The sequence below is a fragment of the Xenopus laevis genome, chromosome 4L (genome assembly GCF_017654675.1).
Source record: "Xenopus laevis strain J_2021 chromosome 4L, Xenopus_laevis_v10.1, whole genome shotgun sequence".
NCBI lineage: Eukaryota > Metazoa > Chordata > Amphibia > Anura > Pipidae > Xenopus > Xenopus laevis.
The window spans coordinates 70,517,615-70,538,130 of record NC_054377.1 but is presented as its reverse complement, the minus strand read 5'-3'; the positions used below and the strand labels follow the sequence as shown (position 1 = coordinate 70,538,130).

General features: G+C 37.4%; 2 protein-coding genes across 7 annotated transcripts in view; one reads left to right on the top strand and one right to left on the bottom strand.

Moving 5' to 3' along the window:
• adgrg1.L (adhesion G protein-coupled receptor G1 L homeolog) overlaps window positions 1-1,061 on the top strand; it is an 84,675-nt gene extending 83,614 nt beyond the window's left edge. For all 3 annotated transcript variants that reach the window (XM_018258104.2, XM_018258107.2, XM_018258105.2), the window contains exon 14: window positions 445-1,061. In XM_018258104.2, the coding sequence (XP_018113593.1) occupies window positions 445-587 (143 nt within the window). In that variant the 3' untranslated portion in view covers window positions 588-1,061. The remainder of the gene's footprint in view (window positions 1-444) is intronic.
• A 10,079-nt stretch (window positions 1,062-11,140) lies between these two features.
• On the bottom strand, window positions 11,141-20,308 carry zpd.L (zona pellucida protein D L homeolog). 4 transcript variants are annotated; one of them, XM_018256519.2, is made up of 8 exons: window positions 20,159-20,308; window positions 19,622-19,712; window positions 17,664-17,860; window positions 16,950-17,128; window positions 16,135-16,377; window positions 12,785-12,941; window positions 11,646-11,766; window positions 11,141-11,570 (listed from the first exon to the last, which is right to left on the bottom strand). In XM_018256519.2, the coding sequence occupies exons 2-8, from the start codon at window positions 19,710-19,712 to the stop codon at window positions 11,428-11,430; spliced, it is 1,131 nt and encodes a 376-aa protein (XP_018112008.1). In that variant the 5' UTR covers window positions 20,159-20,308; the 3' UTR covers window positions 11,141-11,427.
• Between the last annotated feature and the right edge of the window lie 208 nt (window positions 20,309-20,516).

The window sequence follows — 20,516 nt, the reverse complement described above, 5'->3', positions numbered from 1 at the left end:
CAGCTCTTTAAGTCTCACCCTTCCTGTGTTACATAGCTGCGTCCACCGCTAACTCAATAGTCACCCTGGCTGCGGGTGCCAGAGTTCCCTCTTTAAGCTATGTGTTGTGCCATTGAGGCAAGCAATTACTGTTTCATCACATTGTCTGCAAGTAGCAATCTCTATATAAGCTCTATTTGAAATACATGAAATATAATACTGATTTGTGAATAAAGAGTATCCTATTTGTTCCTTTATTGCTTCCCCCCCCTGCATAATTTCCCGGTTATGGTAAATATCCTATCTAATAAAGTTGAAGTGTCTCTGTGTCCAGTCCCTGTGTCCGTGGGATTGCGCTACTGCGCATGTGCCCCACGGACCTCTAGCGCCCGTTAATTTAACAGGCTTAATGTCTAGTTCTTAATAAGTAGCACCATTTCACTTTATCTTCTTTTACTGTTTTAGGCTTATTCATCTTTCTTTGGTACTGGGCATTATCTCAGCCCCATGTAAAGGACCCATCCTTGGACAGCAGCAGTGCAACGCCTGCATCGCCCAGGAGTGACCAAAGCACACTGATGTCTGATCATAAGAAGCTCCTCACCTGAACATTTCCACACTGGACTATTGTGTTGTGCAAGTGCTTCTAGCTATCTCAGCTAGTCTTTATAGTGCAACATTGTGTAAGCACATTACTAGGGATTTTATGCAGATCTTCTGGACCGCTCACTTGTTCATTCCAGTTACAGCACAATCTGCCTATTTTTCATTGTTTGATGATTCTGTAGCACTTTAGGTATCAGGAGTAGCTAGACATGACAATTATAAAATTAAATGTTGCTTTATTACAGTACAAAACAACTAAAATAAGTCATAGGTTAATGCATCAAGTCTATTGTGCAGCCAGAGTATAGAATCTCTCATTTTCCAACTGGATGTGCAACCCTGGATTTTGTGTGGAGGTTTTCGGAGGCCTTATGTCAAGTATGTAGTTTATGGCATTATTTTTGGAAGGTGGTATTGCGATAATGTCCATGTCCACTATGCCATTTATAAAAAATAAAATGGTAGTTGCATTCTGATCACGAGGCACATAAAAATCTGTGAGCTACCACAGGCTGGTTGGATACTCACAAGTTTAGAGAGATGTTGTTTTTTTCTTGATTTTAAGGACTAAAAGTAGCCAGAAAATATTTTAGCTCCAAAGAGCAGTACTGGTAAGGCAGTCAACATTTCAAAAGGTCATACATTCAACATAAAGGATAAATTAGACCTAAATAAGTTCAAAGTTCAAATAAGATTAATAGTTATAATATAAAGAAAAAGCAATAAAGGACAAGACTACTGTTTGTCTACTCTTTCTGCCCATATTTCTAGTGGTGATCTATACAATCGTAACTGAAATCTCTGAGATCTGGTACCTTATGAGTTTCAGGAGGGCAAAAAGCTACACTGCTTCCAGCACTGTTAAGCTCATTAATATATATTGAGACAGAGTATCACATGCCAGTTAACATCATATACATTGCAATTATGTCTAGCAGGCCGGACTGGCAATCTGTGGGCTCTGGCAAATGCCAGAGGGGCTGCTATAAGATGCCATAGAAAGTCAGTATTTAGTGGGCTGGTGGGGGCTGTTTGGGCCTCTATGTACCTGATATGCCAGGGCCTATTTTAATTCTCAGTCCGGACCTGAAGATTCTCTAGCATAGTACATGCCCAATATACACTGCGATTCACAGAAGTTTTCTAGGTTAAACACACTCTGGCAAGGAGATACCAGTGATTCTTACTGGGGCTTATATAACTCGTATTATTAATATTGTTATATTTTCCTTAAATGCTATTTTGTCATTAGGTTAATTAAAATGAGATGCATTCTAATAGCATATGATTCATTTAAAAGTAAATGCATTGAAAAATGATAAAAACAAGTTTATAAGATTTTAGATACGGTACCACTGTTTACCAGTTTCCCCAAAAACATTCTTCCTGTAAGTCTGAGGTAGTATCATCTGAATTTCTGCTGCGTGCAAGAAACACATTTGAATGAAACCACTCCCAGTGTTGGAATTGTAACTCCCTTAGTTTTAATTACATCCCACAAATAAAGGAAGTGACTATATGTCCTTGCCTTACTTGCCAGAAAGGAGAATCCTATTATTATATTGTAATAATAACACATTTACACCAGAAGCAATACATGTCCTTGAATGCAACAATAACTGAAATTGTTTGTGACATTGATATTTTTGATTCCCCCTATACATTCTAGGAGCACAGAAAAGAGACTTCTACAGTCTCATCGCCTCACATTAACCCGTAGTCATCTGAGACTGACCTATTCTCTCAACCTGAGACTGCAGCCCCATTCCCTCCTACTGATATTGACATTTGCATCTCCTGGAACCCATGCAAAGTATCACACATAACTTTTCTGAGCCCCATGGAGACCTCACTGACCCCTGTGACAAAGATATTCTTATGATTTAGTCACAATCTGATTCCAGGTCAATGTTTAGGGCCCAATTTGGTGCATACTCACGAAGGAAACTGTTAGAGGCTTTGTTTTGCATTAGAGCCATTGGGGCTCATTTATCAAAACTGGGCAAATTTGCCCATGTAACCAATCAGTGAATAGCTTTTTAAAGCCAGCTGCAAGCAGCACAATGAATGCAGCAATTTGATTGGTTGCCATGGGTTACTGCCCATGGGCAAATTTTCCCAGTGTCGATAAATGACCCCCAACTGTCTTTCTATGCATCAAACTTAAGCTTTGCCTCTTGTGCAATGAGTCTTCTGTTGTTGTTTTTTTTATTTTTGTTTCTAAACACTGGAGTGCAGAATGTAAGTGTACTGTATGTTGGCGTACACACGTATTAATATGGTACAGCAGCTTAACTTATTTACACTGCCGGCATTTTTATTTAAGACAAACCAAACATTTACTGTTGTGTTGTTATACGTTGTTAGATAATACTGGGATTGTCTTTTATAAAACAGTTGAAATGTAGCACTTGTTATGTATAATTTCTCAGGCTGCACAGGTACATTGGTGCATTGTGTCACACCAGTACATAAAGCATATGGGCCACAGAATGAAGGGCTTGTCTTCCAGCATTTTTTTCTTGGAAAGGAGCCTTCAGTCTGTAACTGCAACTCTCAGCACTGGGCGCCAGTTCTTAAATTACAAAGCAGACACACAAGGCCATTGTTAAACATATTCTGAAAAAGCTTATAAGAAGAATCTTAAAATGTCTGTTGGTACCTGAAGCTGAGCAACCACCAAAGCATAATGGCAGCCCTCAAAATCATCCTGGTGACTGAGCTGCATCTAATACCATGGGAGGAGTACATTGTTTAAAGGGGTGGTTCACTTTTAGTATGTTACAGAATGGCCAATTCTACTCAGCTTTTCAATTGGTCTTCATTATTTATTTTTTATACTTTTTGAATTATTTGCCTTTTTCTTCTGGCTATTTCCAGCTTTCAAATGGGAGTCACTGATCCCATCTAAAAATAAAAGCTCTGTAAGGGCTTTAGCACACGGGCAGATTTGGGCAGATTTAGTCTTCTGGCAACTAATCACCTCTTCTTCGGGCTGACAATCTCCTCGAACTGCCTCCCCCTGCCTTCCGCCTGCTAAAATGAAAAAACGCCTGCGGCAATGCACTCACGGTGCTTCAATTTCCGAAATCGCCCGAAGTTTACTTGCCAGGCGATTAAATCTCCCCAAATCTGCCCATGTGCTGCACATTTATTGTTATAGCTACTTTTTATTACTCATCTTTCTATTCAGGCCTCTCCTATTCATATTCCAGCCTCTTATTCAAAACAATGCATGGTTGCTAGGGTAATTTGGATCCTAGCAACCAGAATGCTGAAACTGCAAACTGGAGAGCTGCTGAATAAAAAGCTAAATAACTCAAAGCCACAAATAACCAATTGCAAATTGTCTCAGAATATCACTCTCTGTATCATACTAAAAGTTAATTTAAAGGTGAACAATCCCTTTAAAGGGGTTGTTCACCTTCAAACAAATAGTTGTTTTCAGATATATCACAAGAAATAACAACTTTTTCCAATAACTTTCTATTTTTTATGTGTCACCGTTTTTTTCATATTGAAGTTTAAATTGTCATTTTTCACCTTCTAAAGCAGCTCTGGGAGGGTCGCCGACCCTGTAAACTGTTCTAAATTGTTACATTTAGTTGATACATTTCTTATCTTTGTCCCTGCTGAGCAGAATCTCTGGGTTTCATTACAGGCAGCTGTTAGAATTGATACAATAGTTGCTAAATACTCCAGAAATGCTGCTGAGAAATGTTTCAACTAAATGTAAACTAAAATTGTAACAGTTTAGAGTCTGCACCTGAATTACAAAGCTTCCAGATTCAAACACCAAAGACAGGGACATTCAACTTTAAAGACTTTGAAAAAACAGTAAAAAAATAAATAATTGAAAGTAATTGAAAAAAGTCTTTATTTCTGGGGAACAATCTGAAAACAACTGAACTGGAAGGTGAACAACCCTTTTAAGTAGAGCTCATAAAAATATGTACTTTACATGCACTTACAGAAATACTCAGTTCTTACCATATATCAAACTTATTTGAACCTGTTGTATTTTTCTGAAAAATGTTTTATTTAGAAATGTAATATATTCTTTTCCTTGATCTTGTTTGTATATATGATAATTGTACAGATTTATAGAGCAGTTTTATGAGCCACAAATAAAAATGTACTTTTCAGAAATGTGTTGTGTTTATACTTAAAAGCACTGGAGACTTAGAACTAAGGAGAATAATTACTTAAGGGTGAATGTTAAAATTTGGATTATGTTAGCCAAAAATTTTAAAATTCTCCACAGCATTAACAATTTACTAAAAGGCAAGTGCACCAAGTTTTGGCAAATCAGCTTCAGGAGCATTCACATCTTTTTGGCCAGGTGAAATTTATCCAGTGAAAACTTTCAATATTCTGCAATTTATCAAGTTCCCAAGAATGACACCTTGCAGAACTGCTTTGGTTTGCTTCTTCTTTGGGTTATACTTATTCACTAAATGTATTTATGCTCTCCTTATAATGTGTATTTTCTAGTTTAAAAAAAAAGTTGTTTTTTTTTAATAATAAAATTTGCACTGGGGAATTTAACACGAGCAAAATACAGGCATTTTACACTCACAGTGCCATGAGTATGATTTATAGTAAATATGCCTTGTCACCTGACGTATCAATGGAAATGTTGTCAATGTTAGACTGGGATAAAATTCACACTTTTGTGAATATGGCTCCAAGTGAGACACTTTAGAGAGAGCTCTGGCCTGATTTATAACCCAATACCCTTTATGGATTCAGAGGCATGCATTCAGGCATTCAGAGGTATGCTATGCTTTGCAAAGTTATGGAGGCCATGGGGAAAATTATATACAGTTATGGGATCTGTTTTCAGGAAACCAATTATCCAGAAAGCTCCATATTATGGGAAGGCCATCTCCCATAGACTCCATTTTGTCCAAATAATCCAAAATGTTACAAAATAATTAACTTTTTTCTGTAATAACACAATACCTTTTACTTGATCCCAACTAAGATATACTTCATCCTTACTGAAAGCAAAACCAGCCTATTTATTTAATAGATTTTATTTAAAAGATTTTATACTAGACTTAAGGTATGAAAATCCAAATTACCGAAAGATCCGTTATCCTAATTTGCTTATGTAAATTAGGGGTGGGTAGGGAAATCACATGCTTCGTCACAAAAGAAGATTTTTTTTTTTACCAATTTTTCCTTTCATGGCCCTAATTTGCATATGCAAATTAGGATTCGGTTCAGTATTCGGCCGAATCTTTCACCAAGGATTCGGCCAAATCCCAAATAGTGCATTCGGAGCATCCCTGGTATTGATGTAACTGAAATTGCTATTAATTGAAGCTAAGCTATGGATCACTTTCCCTTGGTAGATTTCAGAGGCATAATGAGTGATATCCAGGACCCCCATTGCTCCAACACCTGCATGATGCAAATATGGAGGATAGGAGTTGGACATTTTAAGTCTGTGAGGTCTGCTGCCCCTATAGCTTTATAATATACTGTATGGTGTATTTTGGGACCTTTTTCATGGCAGCTATTCTACATGTTATTAAGGTGACACTAGTGGACCTTGGTTTTACTTCCACATTTTGGCAGGTGGATTAAGATCAAGGATATGAATAGGCCATTGCAGGAGCTTAACCTTTTTGTTTTTGAGCTGCTCCACTGTTACTTTTGCCCTGTGTTTGGGATCATTATCCTACTGAAAGATGAGCTTTCTCCCATATAGCACAAGAAAAGCTTAACAAGACAAGTGAATAATGAAGGGTTAACAAGAAAAGCATGGAACTGACAGATTTATAGGCTTTTCACAGTTGCAGTATGCATTTACCAACTACTGCTTCGCTGGTGGAAATAATGGTTCCAGCTTCAGCTGCTCCATGCCTTATTTTTTGGTGATGTTGAAATGTACCAGAAATTCCCAGTGTCAGGTAAGTACTATGGTACTGTGACTAGGACCATGTTATATGTGTTATTATAATTTACTTATGAAGGTGAATTGCCCTTTAAGCTGAAAGTTTCAGTTTCCCAAGAGACCTGCTTATCTTATTTGTTACAATTATATGTCAATGCAGGTGCTGAGTATTCTGGGCTCTCTGCCAAAAGCCTCTTTTTAATTAAGTTTCAGAAACATTGTATCTTTTTCTTGCATCAGTGCAGGAGATCAAAGGGAAATGTGGGACATTTAAGTAAGAAACCAGGACTGCGGGCTGAGCTGTCAAATCAGGACTGTCCCGAAGAAAACAGGAGAGTTGGGAGTATGGTACTGTATCAGTACTGCATGAGGGAAAACGACGGGCAACTCACTCTCCTTAGCCCCACTGCTGCTATAGCTGGACTGGGGATGGTCAGTGGGACAATTTTATACAGAATACAGAGTGTACATATTCTTTTTTTAGTAATACTAACACATTAATATAGATTTTCATAGAAACGAGTCAGTATAACTTCCACGGCTGAATGTTTCACCTGCACTGATCGTGGGTATAAGTAATGTCATTTAATAAACCAAGAAGATTACAGCAGTGGAAATTATTCAATGGTGAATTTTAAAAGTCTTGGCTAGTTTTTGGCTAAATAATCATAGTGGTGGAGGTTTGGAGACCAAGCCCTTTCTGATAAGGTCAAATAAAAATACATCAAGGTTCGATCCCCTTTAAGGAATACAAACAAGTGCATGATCGCCAAGACCGGGCCCCCAAAGTTTGTGTCTCTCTTTGGCAGTGCATCTGGTTTTATACAACCAAAACTTGAATCCAAACCAGGAATTCAAAAATAAGTACCTGCTTTGAATCCACTGGGAACAAGAGGTTGTTGAGCTTTTTTCTTTACTTTTATAAGCACTTTTGCAATTTACATTATTTTTGTTTCCATTTTAGAACGAAGTTTTTATTAACTGCCGCTATAATGAATTCTGTAACAACAGAGTCACCTGCTGTCAGTTCCTCAGTACTCAAATACTCCTGTGCTTTCTTCTGAAGGTTTATCTCTTTCACTGGCTGTCTGTACAGTTACAGGAACTGCCCAGCAGGTGACATCCTGGCAATGAAACTTAAATATCTCTGAAACAGAAAAAAGGAATATAAATTGCACATGTATAAAGCACCCTGAGCAGTTTTACATTAACATTTTTAAAGGTTTACTTAGCATTTAAAAATAACTGACAGCTTTTATTGTTGTATGTTTGATGTATAGACCCTTTTATTATACAGTGCTGAATGTTGAAACTTTATAAATATGTACTATTAATGCCATTTTATAAAAAAGTTATTAAATATAAAAAATGGGTAAACATTATTTCCTTATGCAACCACATTTTGAACAGATTTACAGTTAGGTCTTATATTACAGTGTTTATTTGTGTACCTTTACATATGAGGATTATTTTATGCAGGAGTTATAGTTCTATGTCTACAGTCCAAATGACTTATAGTCCAGCTCATCAACAGGTTAGTAGAGTAGCCATCACTACAGCAGTATCATATACGAAGAAGAAATCTGGAGAGCCTTCCAGTGTGAATAAATGTAGTTATTTATTGAAGCACTACATGTTTCGGACCTCAAGGGTCCTTCCTCTGGTGCATCTGGCTGTCACATATGACTATCTCTATGGGGAAAACTACCCCCCTCTACCTTACACCCTGAAAGCATACCTACATACCTGGAGTAAATTTAGGTTTATCTTGGTTTGTACGTTTGGATTACAGCAGTAAAGATGAAATTACTCACTAAGATCCTATATTTATTCCAGGTCCTCCCAGTGCACTTCCTGGAAAGGGCAGCCCTACGCCCTACAAAAATCTATTACACACTTTATCTGGGATAGAAAGCACCCTAGAATCAAATCAGACATTGTGACAAAGACTATAGGAGGTCTGGGGGTCCCCCACATTCTCCGGTACTATGTTGCGGCGAGATTATCTGACATAATAGCCATGCACAGGATTCCACCTATGCCATGGCTAGATATAAAAATGCAGGTGACCCCCTTTATTATTAGACCAGATCATCTGGATCACTGAAAAAGACAAATGCCAAAGAATTATCCCCCCCCCCCCCCACTTCAACCCAGTTTATCCAACTCTGGGCTAAATACAGGGAAAAGTGGCACTTGTCCCCCCTGAAACTATGTGCCTCTCCTACTTAGGTAATGCACGGTTTCACCCTGGTGAAGATTTGAAAGCTTTTCTTCACTGGATCAATTCCAAGCCCTCCTTATTCTCTACTCTGGCTATAGTGCTGGTAGTGCGGTCCTTTCAAGACCTCAAAGAAATCATTCAGATAGAAACAGCTGGTTCTCCACCACCAGCCCCCACATAATTCAAACTTTGATGCACTGCATCAGAACAAAATACTCACCTGATATAACTGTGGGGCCCAATTAGGATAATTTAGGCAGAATCCCCTAGATAAAGCACTTCTGGTTGGCATGGCGTTCCAAGGCTGGGTGGGCAAGATTTGCTAATTCTTTTTGCCTCTCTCCAGTTGCCCCCCAACATCTCATGGCACAATGTGGGCCCCCAAGCCCTGTTTAGGACACACCAATTATATTATATATAGACAAAGTATAGAGGGGCACACAAGGCACAAGAGAGTATGATTAGAGATAACACTACAAGAACTTGTACTACAGTATGTTAGTTTGCAAAATAAAAGGAAAAGACTATTACATTGCAGTCCAAAGAGAATAGAACATGTTACCACCCCACAAGTACAGGTGAAATTTAAACACAAACTAGAAACAATAGAAACAAAATCCTCATCTCCATAATTAACAAGAGCAAAAGATAACCAGTACAGTTACCTAGTTAATTATCTGATTTATCATACAATTAAATTGATCTAGAAACGTCAATAGTTATGTGGATAAGATACCTCCTCAGAGTAATACATAAACGTTTTCAATAATTTCTCTATCCCCATGTTCTAGAATATTTAAGGAGGGGCATACCCATCAAGACACTAAAAGCTCCAGAGACCAACAAACTGGCCACCCACATACTGATGGCGGCGAAAACACTTCATGCAGCCAATAGGTAGAGCAATTCCCTGAATAAACAGGCCCTCGCCATCAAAGTTAAATCGATTAGATCCATGGAAACTATAAGGGCACACCTCCAAGGCAAGGGATATGATAATGAACTGCTATAGTTCTCCTGGGCAGAACTTGGCTCACCTGGACTCATCGTGGGGTGGTCCCTACTAAATCCACCCTTTTGAACCCCCCTCCCCATCTGTTCCCCCTCTCAGATTCCATAGTACTTGATCAAACTTTTCTCCCCCATAAATTTTCAAAAAAGGAAGGTAATTTCTGGCAATAATGACAGCAGCAAAATGTTACAGAAAAAGGGAAATCTTCCCCAACATGACTATGCCAACTTATGACATAACAGATCTGATTTGCAAATACATATTTGTTTCAGCATAATTGTTATCGGAGTTACAATACTTGTAATTGGCATGTGAAAAAACAATAAACATTTAATTAACAAAGAAAAAAGCAAGTCTTAACATTACTAGAGTTGTCCATTTGTTGAATGTTATGAAGTGCCTCCTGAGGCAAGGTTCTGGTTTGGTACGTGTATGGGTTTCTATTAGGGATGCACCGAATCCAGGATTTGGTTTGGGATTCGGCCCTTTTCAGCAGGATTTGGATTTGGCCAAATCCTGCCTTGCCAAGTCAAATCTGAATCCTAATTTGCATATGTAAATTAGGGATGGGTAGGAAAATCTTGATTTTGTTCAGCACAGAATCAGTTTTTCCTTTCCTGCCCCTAATTTGCATATGCAAATTAGGATTTGGCCAAATCGTTCACCAAGGATTCGGGGATTTTGGTGGATTCGGTGCATCCCTAGTTTCTATAGGTTATGCCTCAGACAGGCTTTAGAAGTCTCCAGCTGTGAAAGTCTTTCTATTCTGTTTATGCCTGTATTATACTAAATGGGCTCAATTGCACCTGCAACTCATAGGCCGACTGATCTCTTGACCGTCTCCTTTCTACCCATGATGGTAGGGTAAGTGTGTTTGGGTGTGCCTCTTTATCTGTTTGTATTGCAGTTTGACTCTGTCCCTTTCTCAAAGCAACAGTTAGTTCCCCCACCATCTTTATCCACTCTGTTATGTTTGCACTCCTAGCTTGCCCAGCAGCTCCATTTTGAATCTTGTGATTAAATCCAGGTGGAAACCAAGTAGTAGACCACATTTATGGAGGATTCACAAGAGAAGCTTCCAGAAATTAAAACAGGTTTTTTTTTCTAAGATTAATAATGCAGAGATCTGGATAGTTACCCTATTGCATGTAGCAAAATATGTACTCAACCCTTCTGGTACTGTTTTTTGCACTACCTTCCCAGTATTCCCTATAACTATATGGTTCATAATTTGGAAGGATTAAAAAGAAGGCTACAAGTAGTTTTGTATCCCAGTTTTGATACTTATGGGCAATGTTTTGGCCTGAAATAGATCCCCATACGGTTTAGAGTGGTTCATCAGGGAATCCCTTTGATAAACAAACTATTTCTCAACAAATGTTTGGAACACTAACTAAAAAAAAAAAAAAAAAAAAAAGGGGGGGTCAACAAACGCTGGCATAAATTTATACATGCAAACAGTCTTGTGATCCACTGCAATTCTCAAATAAGATACATTTTAGAAATAAACCACAACACACATTTCTTAATTGAAGTTCTCCATTGCAGTTTAATGTGCAGAACTATATATTGAAACACATACATTGCATTATTTCCTTTTAACACTTTATAATAAGAGCCTTAAACATCCCAGAGCATTCTGGGTTCATATATTTATTTATCATAGAAGTAATTAGCAGCAGAGGTACATTTTTATACAAGTTAAGGTGTGGCTTGAACTTTGTAGGTGGTTGGTCCATTTAGCTTTCTTATCCATTTTAAAGATTTAGCAATTACTACAAAGAACAGAGCAACAAACATGGTTCCTGCAGAAACTGATCCCAGCAGTGCAAGGTCGCTCATACCTGGAAGAAAAATAGACAGTCAACAGTAATCAAATTGTAAAGTCAAACACTGCGGTTTATTGTAGTAGATCATACCGCTTTCTGCTCTTTCAACACCAGATAATGGAGTTGCGGTTAGTGTAATTGGTCCATAAGACACAATTTTACTGTAGTCGCTTTCAAGATCCCTTTTCTTTCGTCCAACATATGGATCAGGCTGCAAAGGAAATATTTAGATAGGCCAATAGAGGAGAATTAGTCATATTTACAAGTAAACCATGTTACTTTTATTGGGATATTAAACAAAGCAGATCTTTTTTTTTTACAACATATACTGTATATTGTGCACACAGTGTATATTATGCACACACCCTTTACTTCTAGGAGGACTAGTAGCCAAAGAAAAATGTAGTGCATTTGCCATCTAGTCTGCCATATTAAAGGACTTGTACACCTTTGAGTTTTCTTTAAGTATGATGTAGATAGTGATATTCTGAGATAATTCGAAATTGGCTTTCATTTTATTTATATCATTAGTTTGCAAGTTTAGCAGTCTGGTTACTTGCTGGTTGCTCGGGTCCAAACTATCCTAGCAACCATGCAGTGATTTGTGTCAGACACGAATATGAATAGGAGAAGGTTGAAATAAAAAGGAATAATAAGTAGCAAAAACAGTCTATAGCCTTACAGATCATTTGTTTTAGTTGGGGGGGGTCATGACCCCCCATTCAAAAGCTAGGCAAGGAGGTAAATAAACAGAAAAAAAAATGAAGGCCAATTGAATTGTTGCTTATAATTGGCCATTCTATAACAGAATACAAGTTAGTTAAAGGCGGCCCACCCCTTTAAGCTGTTTTCTAAATAAACCCACCATCTGTAAAGAGAGCCTTGGAATATACATAAATTAAATTGCAATGCTTTCTTGATATGAACCTACGCTCAGTGTAAGCTCTAGATTAGAAATAGTCATTATCGACTTGTAAAATGTAAAGCCCTATTCAATAAAACAAAGGTACATTCCATATGGAAAATTAGTACTGCAGTTCAAAAGAGACTTTGTATAACAATGTCTTTACACACTTTATATTTAACCAGTAGTATCCACATTCCATCTGCCTTCAGGAATTTCACTTATATTGTTTTCTATGCCTTTTACAGGCTGCTCCTAGTTACTGCTTATGTGAATATTTCATATAATGACAAGAAAAATGTTCAAATAATTTAAGAGATGTTACCCGGTTACAGAAAACAGTTGAGTTAGGCTGGCAGAGCAAGACTTTGCAGTGTAAGTAAACTTCGGAATAATTAATAAAGTGAAACATCTGCATAACGAAGCGGGTCAGAGAATTGTCAAGAGTCTGGATCATAGCCACAGTCGTGTCATTTGGATACCTGTGAAAACCAGTAAGAGTAAAATGAATGCATACAAAGTTTCCTTCAGGAGAAATTATACAGGGAAATTGTGGAGAGTGGTCGTCTAGACTTTTAGGATCTCCTTGGGCAATGGACAAAATCCTTAGGGTGCGTTCCCTTGTTAAGCAGTTGCTTTTTTAGGATAACTAAACCCTGAAAATTTATTTGGCTAAAAATGCCATGTTTTATATACTACACGTATTGCACCAGCCTAAAGTTTCAGCTTCTCAGTAGCAGCAATGATCCAGGACTTCAAACTTGTCACAGGGGGTCACCATCTCAGAAAGTGTCTGCGACACTCACATGCTCAGTGGGCTCTGAGCGACTGTTGAGAAGCTAAGCTTAGGGGTCGTCACTAATCTACAAGCAGAAAATTAGGTTGTCCTGCATTATAAGCCGATGCTACAGGGCTGATTATTTGATTCTGATGCTAGTTGCACTGGTTTCTGTGCTGCCATGTAGTAATTGTCTGTATTAATTATAAATCAGTCATATTGTGACATTAATATTCTATGTGTACTGTGTATTTTGAGTCAGTCCCCAAGCTCAGCAAGTGACACCAGCACAGAGCATGTGCAGTAAATCGGTAGAAAAGAAGCGGAGGAGCTACTGGGGCATCTTTGGAGACAGATCTTCCCTGTTAAAATGCTGTGGTTGCCTTGGGCTGGTGCAGAAGCCCAAGTCATAATGTACAACATTTCTAGCCTACTTCTTTAGTTATGCTTTAAACATGCCATTTTTAGTTTTCCTTTTGTATTTCCTGTATACAATTGCCTGAGGAGCGAGTGAACCCATGTTTGCAGGTAAGTGCCAGTGAATGGAGGAAGCCTACTAATTGCCCTGGTGATAACATTCTCAGAATCAAACAATAATAGTAACTCCTAGGTAGATATAGCAGCGAGGGATTGGTTGCATTAGTATTTATACAGGTTAGTTAATCCCCATTTCCTGAACCGTTTTAGTCACATTTGAGCTTGAACAGTACAGTGTTTTTCCGGTTACTTATGTTGCTGTGCCTCCTAATGTCTCTGAAATATCCACGTTTATCATGCTTTAAAGGAGAAGGAAAGCTTGAGGCAATTTTATTGCCAATAGATTAGCTACAATAGTGCAAGCTAGAATGCCATATTTATTCTGTAGAATGCTTTACCATACCAGAGTAAAAAGCTCTAGAAGCTCTGTTTTTTTAGGATAGCAGCTGCAGTATTAGCTTGGTGTTACATCTCTCCCTGCTCACTTATAGCTCTGGGCTCAGATTACAGCAAAGAAGGAATGGGGGGGGGGAAAGAGGAGCAAACTGAGCATGCTTATGCCTGGGGCAAGGACCTTTCTGATAAGGCTTGCTCCGTTTTAACTTTTCCTTCTCCTTTAAAGGAACAGTTCAGTGTGAAAATAAAAATAAAAATAGATAGGCTGTGCAAAATAAAAAATGTTTCTAATATAGTTAGCCAAAAATGTAATATATAAAGGCTGGAGTGAACAGATGTCTAATAAAACAGCTAGAATCCAACTTCCTGCTTTTCAGCTCTATAACTCGGAGTTAGTCAGTGACTTGAAGGGGGGCCACAAGGTACATTTCTGTTCAGTGAGTTTGCAATTGATCCTCAGCATTCAGCTCAGATTCAAAAGCAACAGATATGACCCATGTGGCCCCTCCTCAAGTCTGATTGGTTACTGCCTGGTAACCAGGGTAACCAGTCAGTGTAAACCAAGAGAGCTGAAAAGCAGGAAGTAGAGTTCTGACTGACATGTTATACATCAAATCACTCCAGCCTTTATACATTACATATTAGAAACATTTTTTATTTTGCACAGCCTATTTACCCAGTTTTTATTTATACACTGTACAATTCCTTTAAGGCTGAGATTTTAGTTATTTTTGTAGCCCAGCAATTTGTCACTGACCTGATCTTAAGTTTACCATTTAAAAATTTTTGCAAAGGTACACTCCAGTTAAGCAGCACACTTCCTGCTTTTGGCAAGACAATGACCAAAAAATAAATAAATAAATAAATAAATAAATAAATAAATAAATAGAGAAAAGAGTTGTGCACAAGTCTTGTAAGAATTCAATTGGATGAAAGTCCATTTGGCAACACTTGTCCCTGTAGGAATTAAGTTGTTTTGTATTACAATCTTATTAGAGTTGAAGTTTTGTCTCTTTAGATAAAAATTCTGTGATTGAGACGAAACTCTTATCTGTGCAGTGGTGTAACTAAAATACACCAGGAGGTGCCTGGATCTGCTGTATAGAAGTACACATTCTCCTTCCTAAAGGGGTTGTCCACATTTAGATTAACTTTTAGTATGATATAGAGAATGCTATTTTGAGACTTTTTATACAGCCTATTTTTTTTATCATTTGTGGGTTTTTTTTGTTTTGTTTAAATAATTTATCTATCTATTCATCAATTAACCAGTTCTGGATTTTAGCGCCATCTGGCGGCTAGGGTCCAAATTATCCTAGCAACCAGGCAGCGGTTTGAATATATAGGTCTAAATAGAAGGATAAGTAATCAATAAAATTGTAGCCACATGCTGTGGTCAGTGACCCCTTTCAAAAGAATCAGAAACGGATGGCTATTAAAAAAAATATGAAACCAATTTAAAAATAGGTATGAACTGGACATTTTAGAACATACTAATATTTAAAGATGAACTACATGTTTAAATTTCACCACCCAATGTTTTTTTTTTTTTTTTTTTTTTTTTTTTTTTAAACTGGGCCCATGGGGGGGGGGCTTTCTGGTTACAGAACTTCTACCCTCACCTAAAAAGTTTTTTTTTTTTGAATTTTTGAATTTTTTTGATTCCAGATGCATCTTACCCCAAAATTATTATTATCTAGCCATTGCCTGCCACACCAAACAGTGCTCACCCTTGCTATCTCAGGAGCCATCAGAGCATAGGGTGGGAAGAAAATTGCAACATAGTTTTTTTTTTTTCATTGTACATTGTAGCATAGTAGAAGTACTTCCCATCCACTCCAATGCACATCACTACCCATTAAAATGTAGAGTGCACAATGCCAGATCAATCGTCATAACAGCCAGACCCTAAAGCGACATGCCATATCTATATCACCCTACACAAATGGCTTTATCAAAAATGTCCCTGTAATCTCATCATGTAGAGAAAGAAAAATTTAGAAGCCATACTACACATGTCTTACCCAGAGGAGATGATAGGATATCTTATCTTGTCTTCAGGATTAGCCGTTGGTGTAGCCCAGCAGTCCTCTATTCTTAATGAGAAGTAATTGTCTAGATCATGTTCATGAACTTGGAGCTGAACATTAAGGTTTTGAGAAAGTGGGATGACTGGCAACCACTCATATGGCTGCTTGAATTCAGATGTTGGATACAGAGTCATAGTGACATTAAAAATTCCTTCTTTAACCACAAAAGTCACCGACCTAGATGCAAGAGATATCCAATAATAATAAAAATGTTAAAAACCACACTGTGGGCAATTCCAAAAGACAGCATCAAATAGTAAAATAAGATAAAAGATTAAATACAAGTTTTATCTTATGTAAATATTTTTTTCCAAATAAGTGAAAAATTTTGTACAGTTTCATAAATCATCAAGTTATTCTTCACTTTCCCCCTCTCAGTAATCTGTCTCTCTGCAGGCAGCCATTTATCAGTCTGTTTTTGAAAGACAGCTCTAATACATTAGCTCAGCAAAGGGAGCACACACCAATGATGTATAACTGTCCATCTAGAGAGATTGCTGAGCGGGACAAGTAACTTGTTTCATAAATACAGGTAATACATAATTTAATCTATTTAGAAAATTTCTAAATATTCACAAAATAAAACATTTAGATTTTATTGATCAAAATTGCTGGATCCCACCATACTATCTTTACTCGATCTAAAAACCATAGAAACTTTGTACCATTCACTGCTTAACACAAGATATGCAAAAATGGCTTCATCCCCTATGAATGGTCATCCCACTAGCATACTGGAAGATACCTACGAAAAGCTGGTTAGCAGAGGGTACGGCAGAGACACTACTCCATCATATTTATATACACAGGAGAAATGGATTCGAATATCAGAAGATCTAGTTATAAGAGATCCTGGACCCACTGGCTGGTTCACGAAGCTCGTCCCTGATGTCAGCTCATTGGAATAAATCAAATGAGAACCATTTACCTAGAAACACAATATTTAGATACGTACAGAATCAAATATATTAGCATGTAAAAAAATTTAAAACAAAATAAACACATCTGCATAACCATTTTGCTTCCAGGAAATAACAGGGTTAACTTGAATTAACCTAGTGTTTATAGTTAATAATACCACGTTACTGTTGCCATCAGGCATTTCCTATTCAAATTAGTGGGAAACAGATTTTGGGCAATCCCCAGATGGCCGAAGAGAACCACATGCAGTAGTTTTTGTATACGTTTTGAATTAGCATGTTCATGGGTCTTAGAGGGACTAAAAACCATGCAAAAGCATCCAATATCCATGGAATAAGGTGTATAATCAAATATATAACATTTGTATATAAATATGGCGTCAGCAAACAGTAGCTGCAACACAGATTACTGTTACCAAGTGTTTTATTGAACTATTTTAGCTGATTAAACTGGTGATTAGATTTTAGGTGAATAAAAATCACTAATTTTTAATACCTTATCCCTAGAACTCCAATAAACCTCAAGGTTTGTATTTGCCTTACCTGCACAGCTGTTCCACAGAAAGTGTGGTTTTCATGTGTTAGAACTATGGACAAATACAGAACAGAGGTATTTTGCATATTACACAATGGGTTGTTCATGTGCAGCTGAGATGCATTTATATCCAGTTCATCAAGCACACTACTCAAAAGTGTTATCTTCATTTGATCATTATCACACTTCAGGTCAGCCATTTCATCTAAAAAAAAAAAAAAAAAAAAAAAAGGTCCATTCATAAGCAAACTTGTTCTTTACAAACATTTGGCCTACTAATATTATACAATAAAGCTGGCCATACATGTGAAGGTTGCCAATCTTTCCCTGAAATGCTCAATGAGGTGGGTCATATGGGGACAATCAAGTCACAAATACAGGCGGTTGGAGCAAGGATCACAACTATGCACTATCAATGCAGTACTCCAATGGGATTTTAAAACCTGTGATCGATAATTGCCAAGATATCGGTTGGAGAAGCCCATTGGTGAGCCCCCCCACACAAGCCAAAGGACAATGGATCTGGTCAAATATAGTGTGCAGGGTCAGTTATGGAAAACAGAAAAGGTTAGGTGCCTCTCCTCATTGTTGCATCCTAGGCAGATCATGCCTACTCCTAGTTCTGGCCCTGTGAGTTTTACCCTATATGTCTTGATGTATTAAAAAAGGTTTGGATTTAGCTTTGCATTTGTCTTAATGGTTTATAAAAGGTTTCCTTCCCTTATTGCACTGCATCTGCAAGCTTTTTATTTTAATGTGCTACAGATTTAGCTTTATTCCTGCCTAACTTTTGGCTGCCACGTCTCTCCTGTAATATTACAGTCCCTATAAATAAGCAGGCATGAGTGGGGGAAAAATATTAGTAAATGGATAACCTAGGGCGAAGTTTAGAATTTGTAAAACATTTAAAAAAAAAAAATTATTTTATAACAGCCCAATGAATTGGTGTAGTAGGAAAAATATTAAAGTAGAAGGTAGAAATATAAAGTACTAGAGTAGTGGGAAGAGACAGACACTACTTGGTAAAAAATGTACTGAAGAGTGTTTTGCATTCCTGTGTATGCAGAGCACTATGGCTGTGCACATACAGGAGCACAAGTAAATATACAAGGAATATTAAAATAAATGGGCATGTCCGATTAATCTGAATTTAATATGCAAGTGTACATCTGTGTGCACAGATCCATAGGCCCGAGCACTGCTAGCTACAAATTCATTTAGAAGGACAGAGCTGACACAAACCTTGTGGTCACTCAACCCTGCAATCAATCAGCTATTTTAGATTCAGGTATGGGATCAGTTATCCGGAAACACATTATCCAGAAAGCTCCACATTATCCAAATTTTTTTTAAAATGGATTTCTTTTTCTCTGTAGTAATAATAAAACCATACCTTGTACTTGATCCAAAACGAAAATATAATTAATCCTTATTGGAATCAAAACCAGCCTCTTGGGTTTATTTAATGTTTACATGATTTTCTAGTAGACTTAAGATCGGAAAATCTAAATTACGGAAAGATCAGTACTTGAGACTTCACCATCTCTGCAAAACTGTCTCAAAGTAAAACACAATGCATGCAGGACTGACCTGATTTTTTCCCCCCCCCCCCCCACTAGTTTCATCTAGCCAAGGATTAAAGTACAGCCTATGGGAAAAGCCTGGTTGGTTTGTTACTGATCAGAGAAAGCAAAACACACAACATACATATGGTGGTTAGGAATAACTCAGTTTATACCAAATATTATCAAAACACATACTGTGATAGATCATGTGCCACATGCATTTGACATACAATGCTTTGATAGACATTTCTTTTTGACCAAAACCAGAGTTTGAGGAAGGATTCACAATAGCATTGAATTATCATTCAGTAAAACTAGCTATATAACCCAGAAACATACAACTCTATGTTGAAGAAATGAAATCTGTTCAGGTCACAGCACCACACAGCTCAACCACTTACTTTGTTGCTGAATTAAGTCTGAAGAAACGCGATCTATTACCAGCGTTATGAAACCCACCAAAAGCCAGGGAGTAGAATGACAATACTTCATCTGTGGAAATAAAATAGTCTAATCACATTTTATAACATCAGTGACTAAAACGGTCTTTTAAAAAAATAAATAAAAAGGCAACAGCTTTTACTTACAACTAAACAGTTAAACTACATTCAAACAGGTCTCCACAAGTGCACTGTAAGTTCTACATTGCCTACAATTGTTTAATACAGTCATCACACAAGGTGATTGTAAACGTATCTTTGTAACTTACAGAAAACAATACTTCTCCACTTGCCTTGCTACACTGGAAACAATGGCACCTGTTCTAGTCAGATGCATAGAGCAGCCATTGCTTCCCAAATGCACTATTTAACTTAGATAATAAAATAACTAAAGAAATTGTAGTCTCCCATATTTATCTGCGAATACTCCAGTCCATCAAAGATTTTATTAGCTCTTGTTTTCGCTTCTCAAAATCCCTTCATATTGATGCACATTACCTTTCCACCACCCTGCAGGAAGTTTAACCTTTCCAACCCCCCCAGCCTCACTTAAGTAGATGCTCTGCAATCTGGTTATGCATTATGTTGATTAACCCATTTATAGTCAAAAAGGGCAGTCTCCACAACTTAGCATATATATAACTTTAACAATGAAAAAAGATGGAGCAGCCATGCTGTCCATTTTTATAACTTTAACCACCTGTCAGACAACTGTTAACTGTTGCCACAATCACCTGCAATTACTAACACAAGATGCACACATGCTTTGTCACAGGACCATTAGAAACACAGGGAGATTTTAACTAAATGCAGTTAGCAGGTCTAAAAAATTTTTTCATTTTTAAATATATACATT

What these genes read in the sequence shown, in the direction of transcription:
- zpd.L (XM_018256519.2), bottom strand. Translation starts at nt 19,712, where the DNA reads ATGAAGTATTGTCATTCTACTCCCTGGCTTTTGGTGGGTTTCATAACG. An exon ending in CAACTGTTTTCTGTAACCGG is followed by an intron (nt 11,767 to 12,784) that starts GTAACATCTCTT and finishes TTTCCTTTGCAG; the next exon opens with CCTGATCCATATGTTGGACG. An exon ending in TGTTGAAAGAGCAGAAAGCG is followed by an intron (nt 11,571 to 11,645) that starts GTATGATCTACT and finishes TTTTTCTTCCAG; the next exon opens with GTATGAGCGACCTTGCACTG.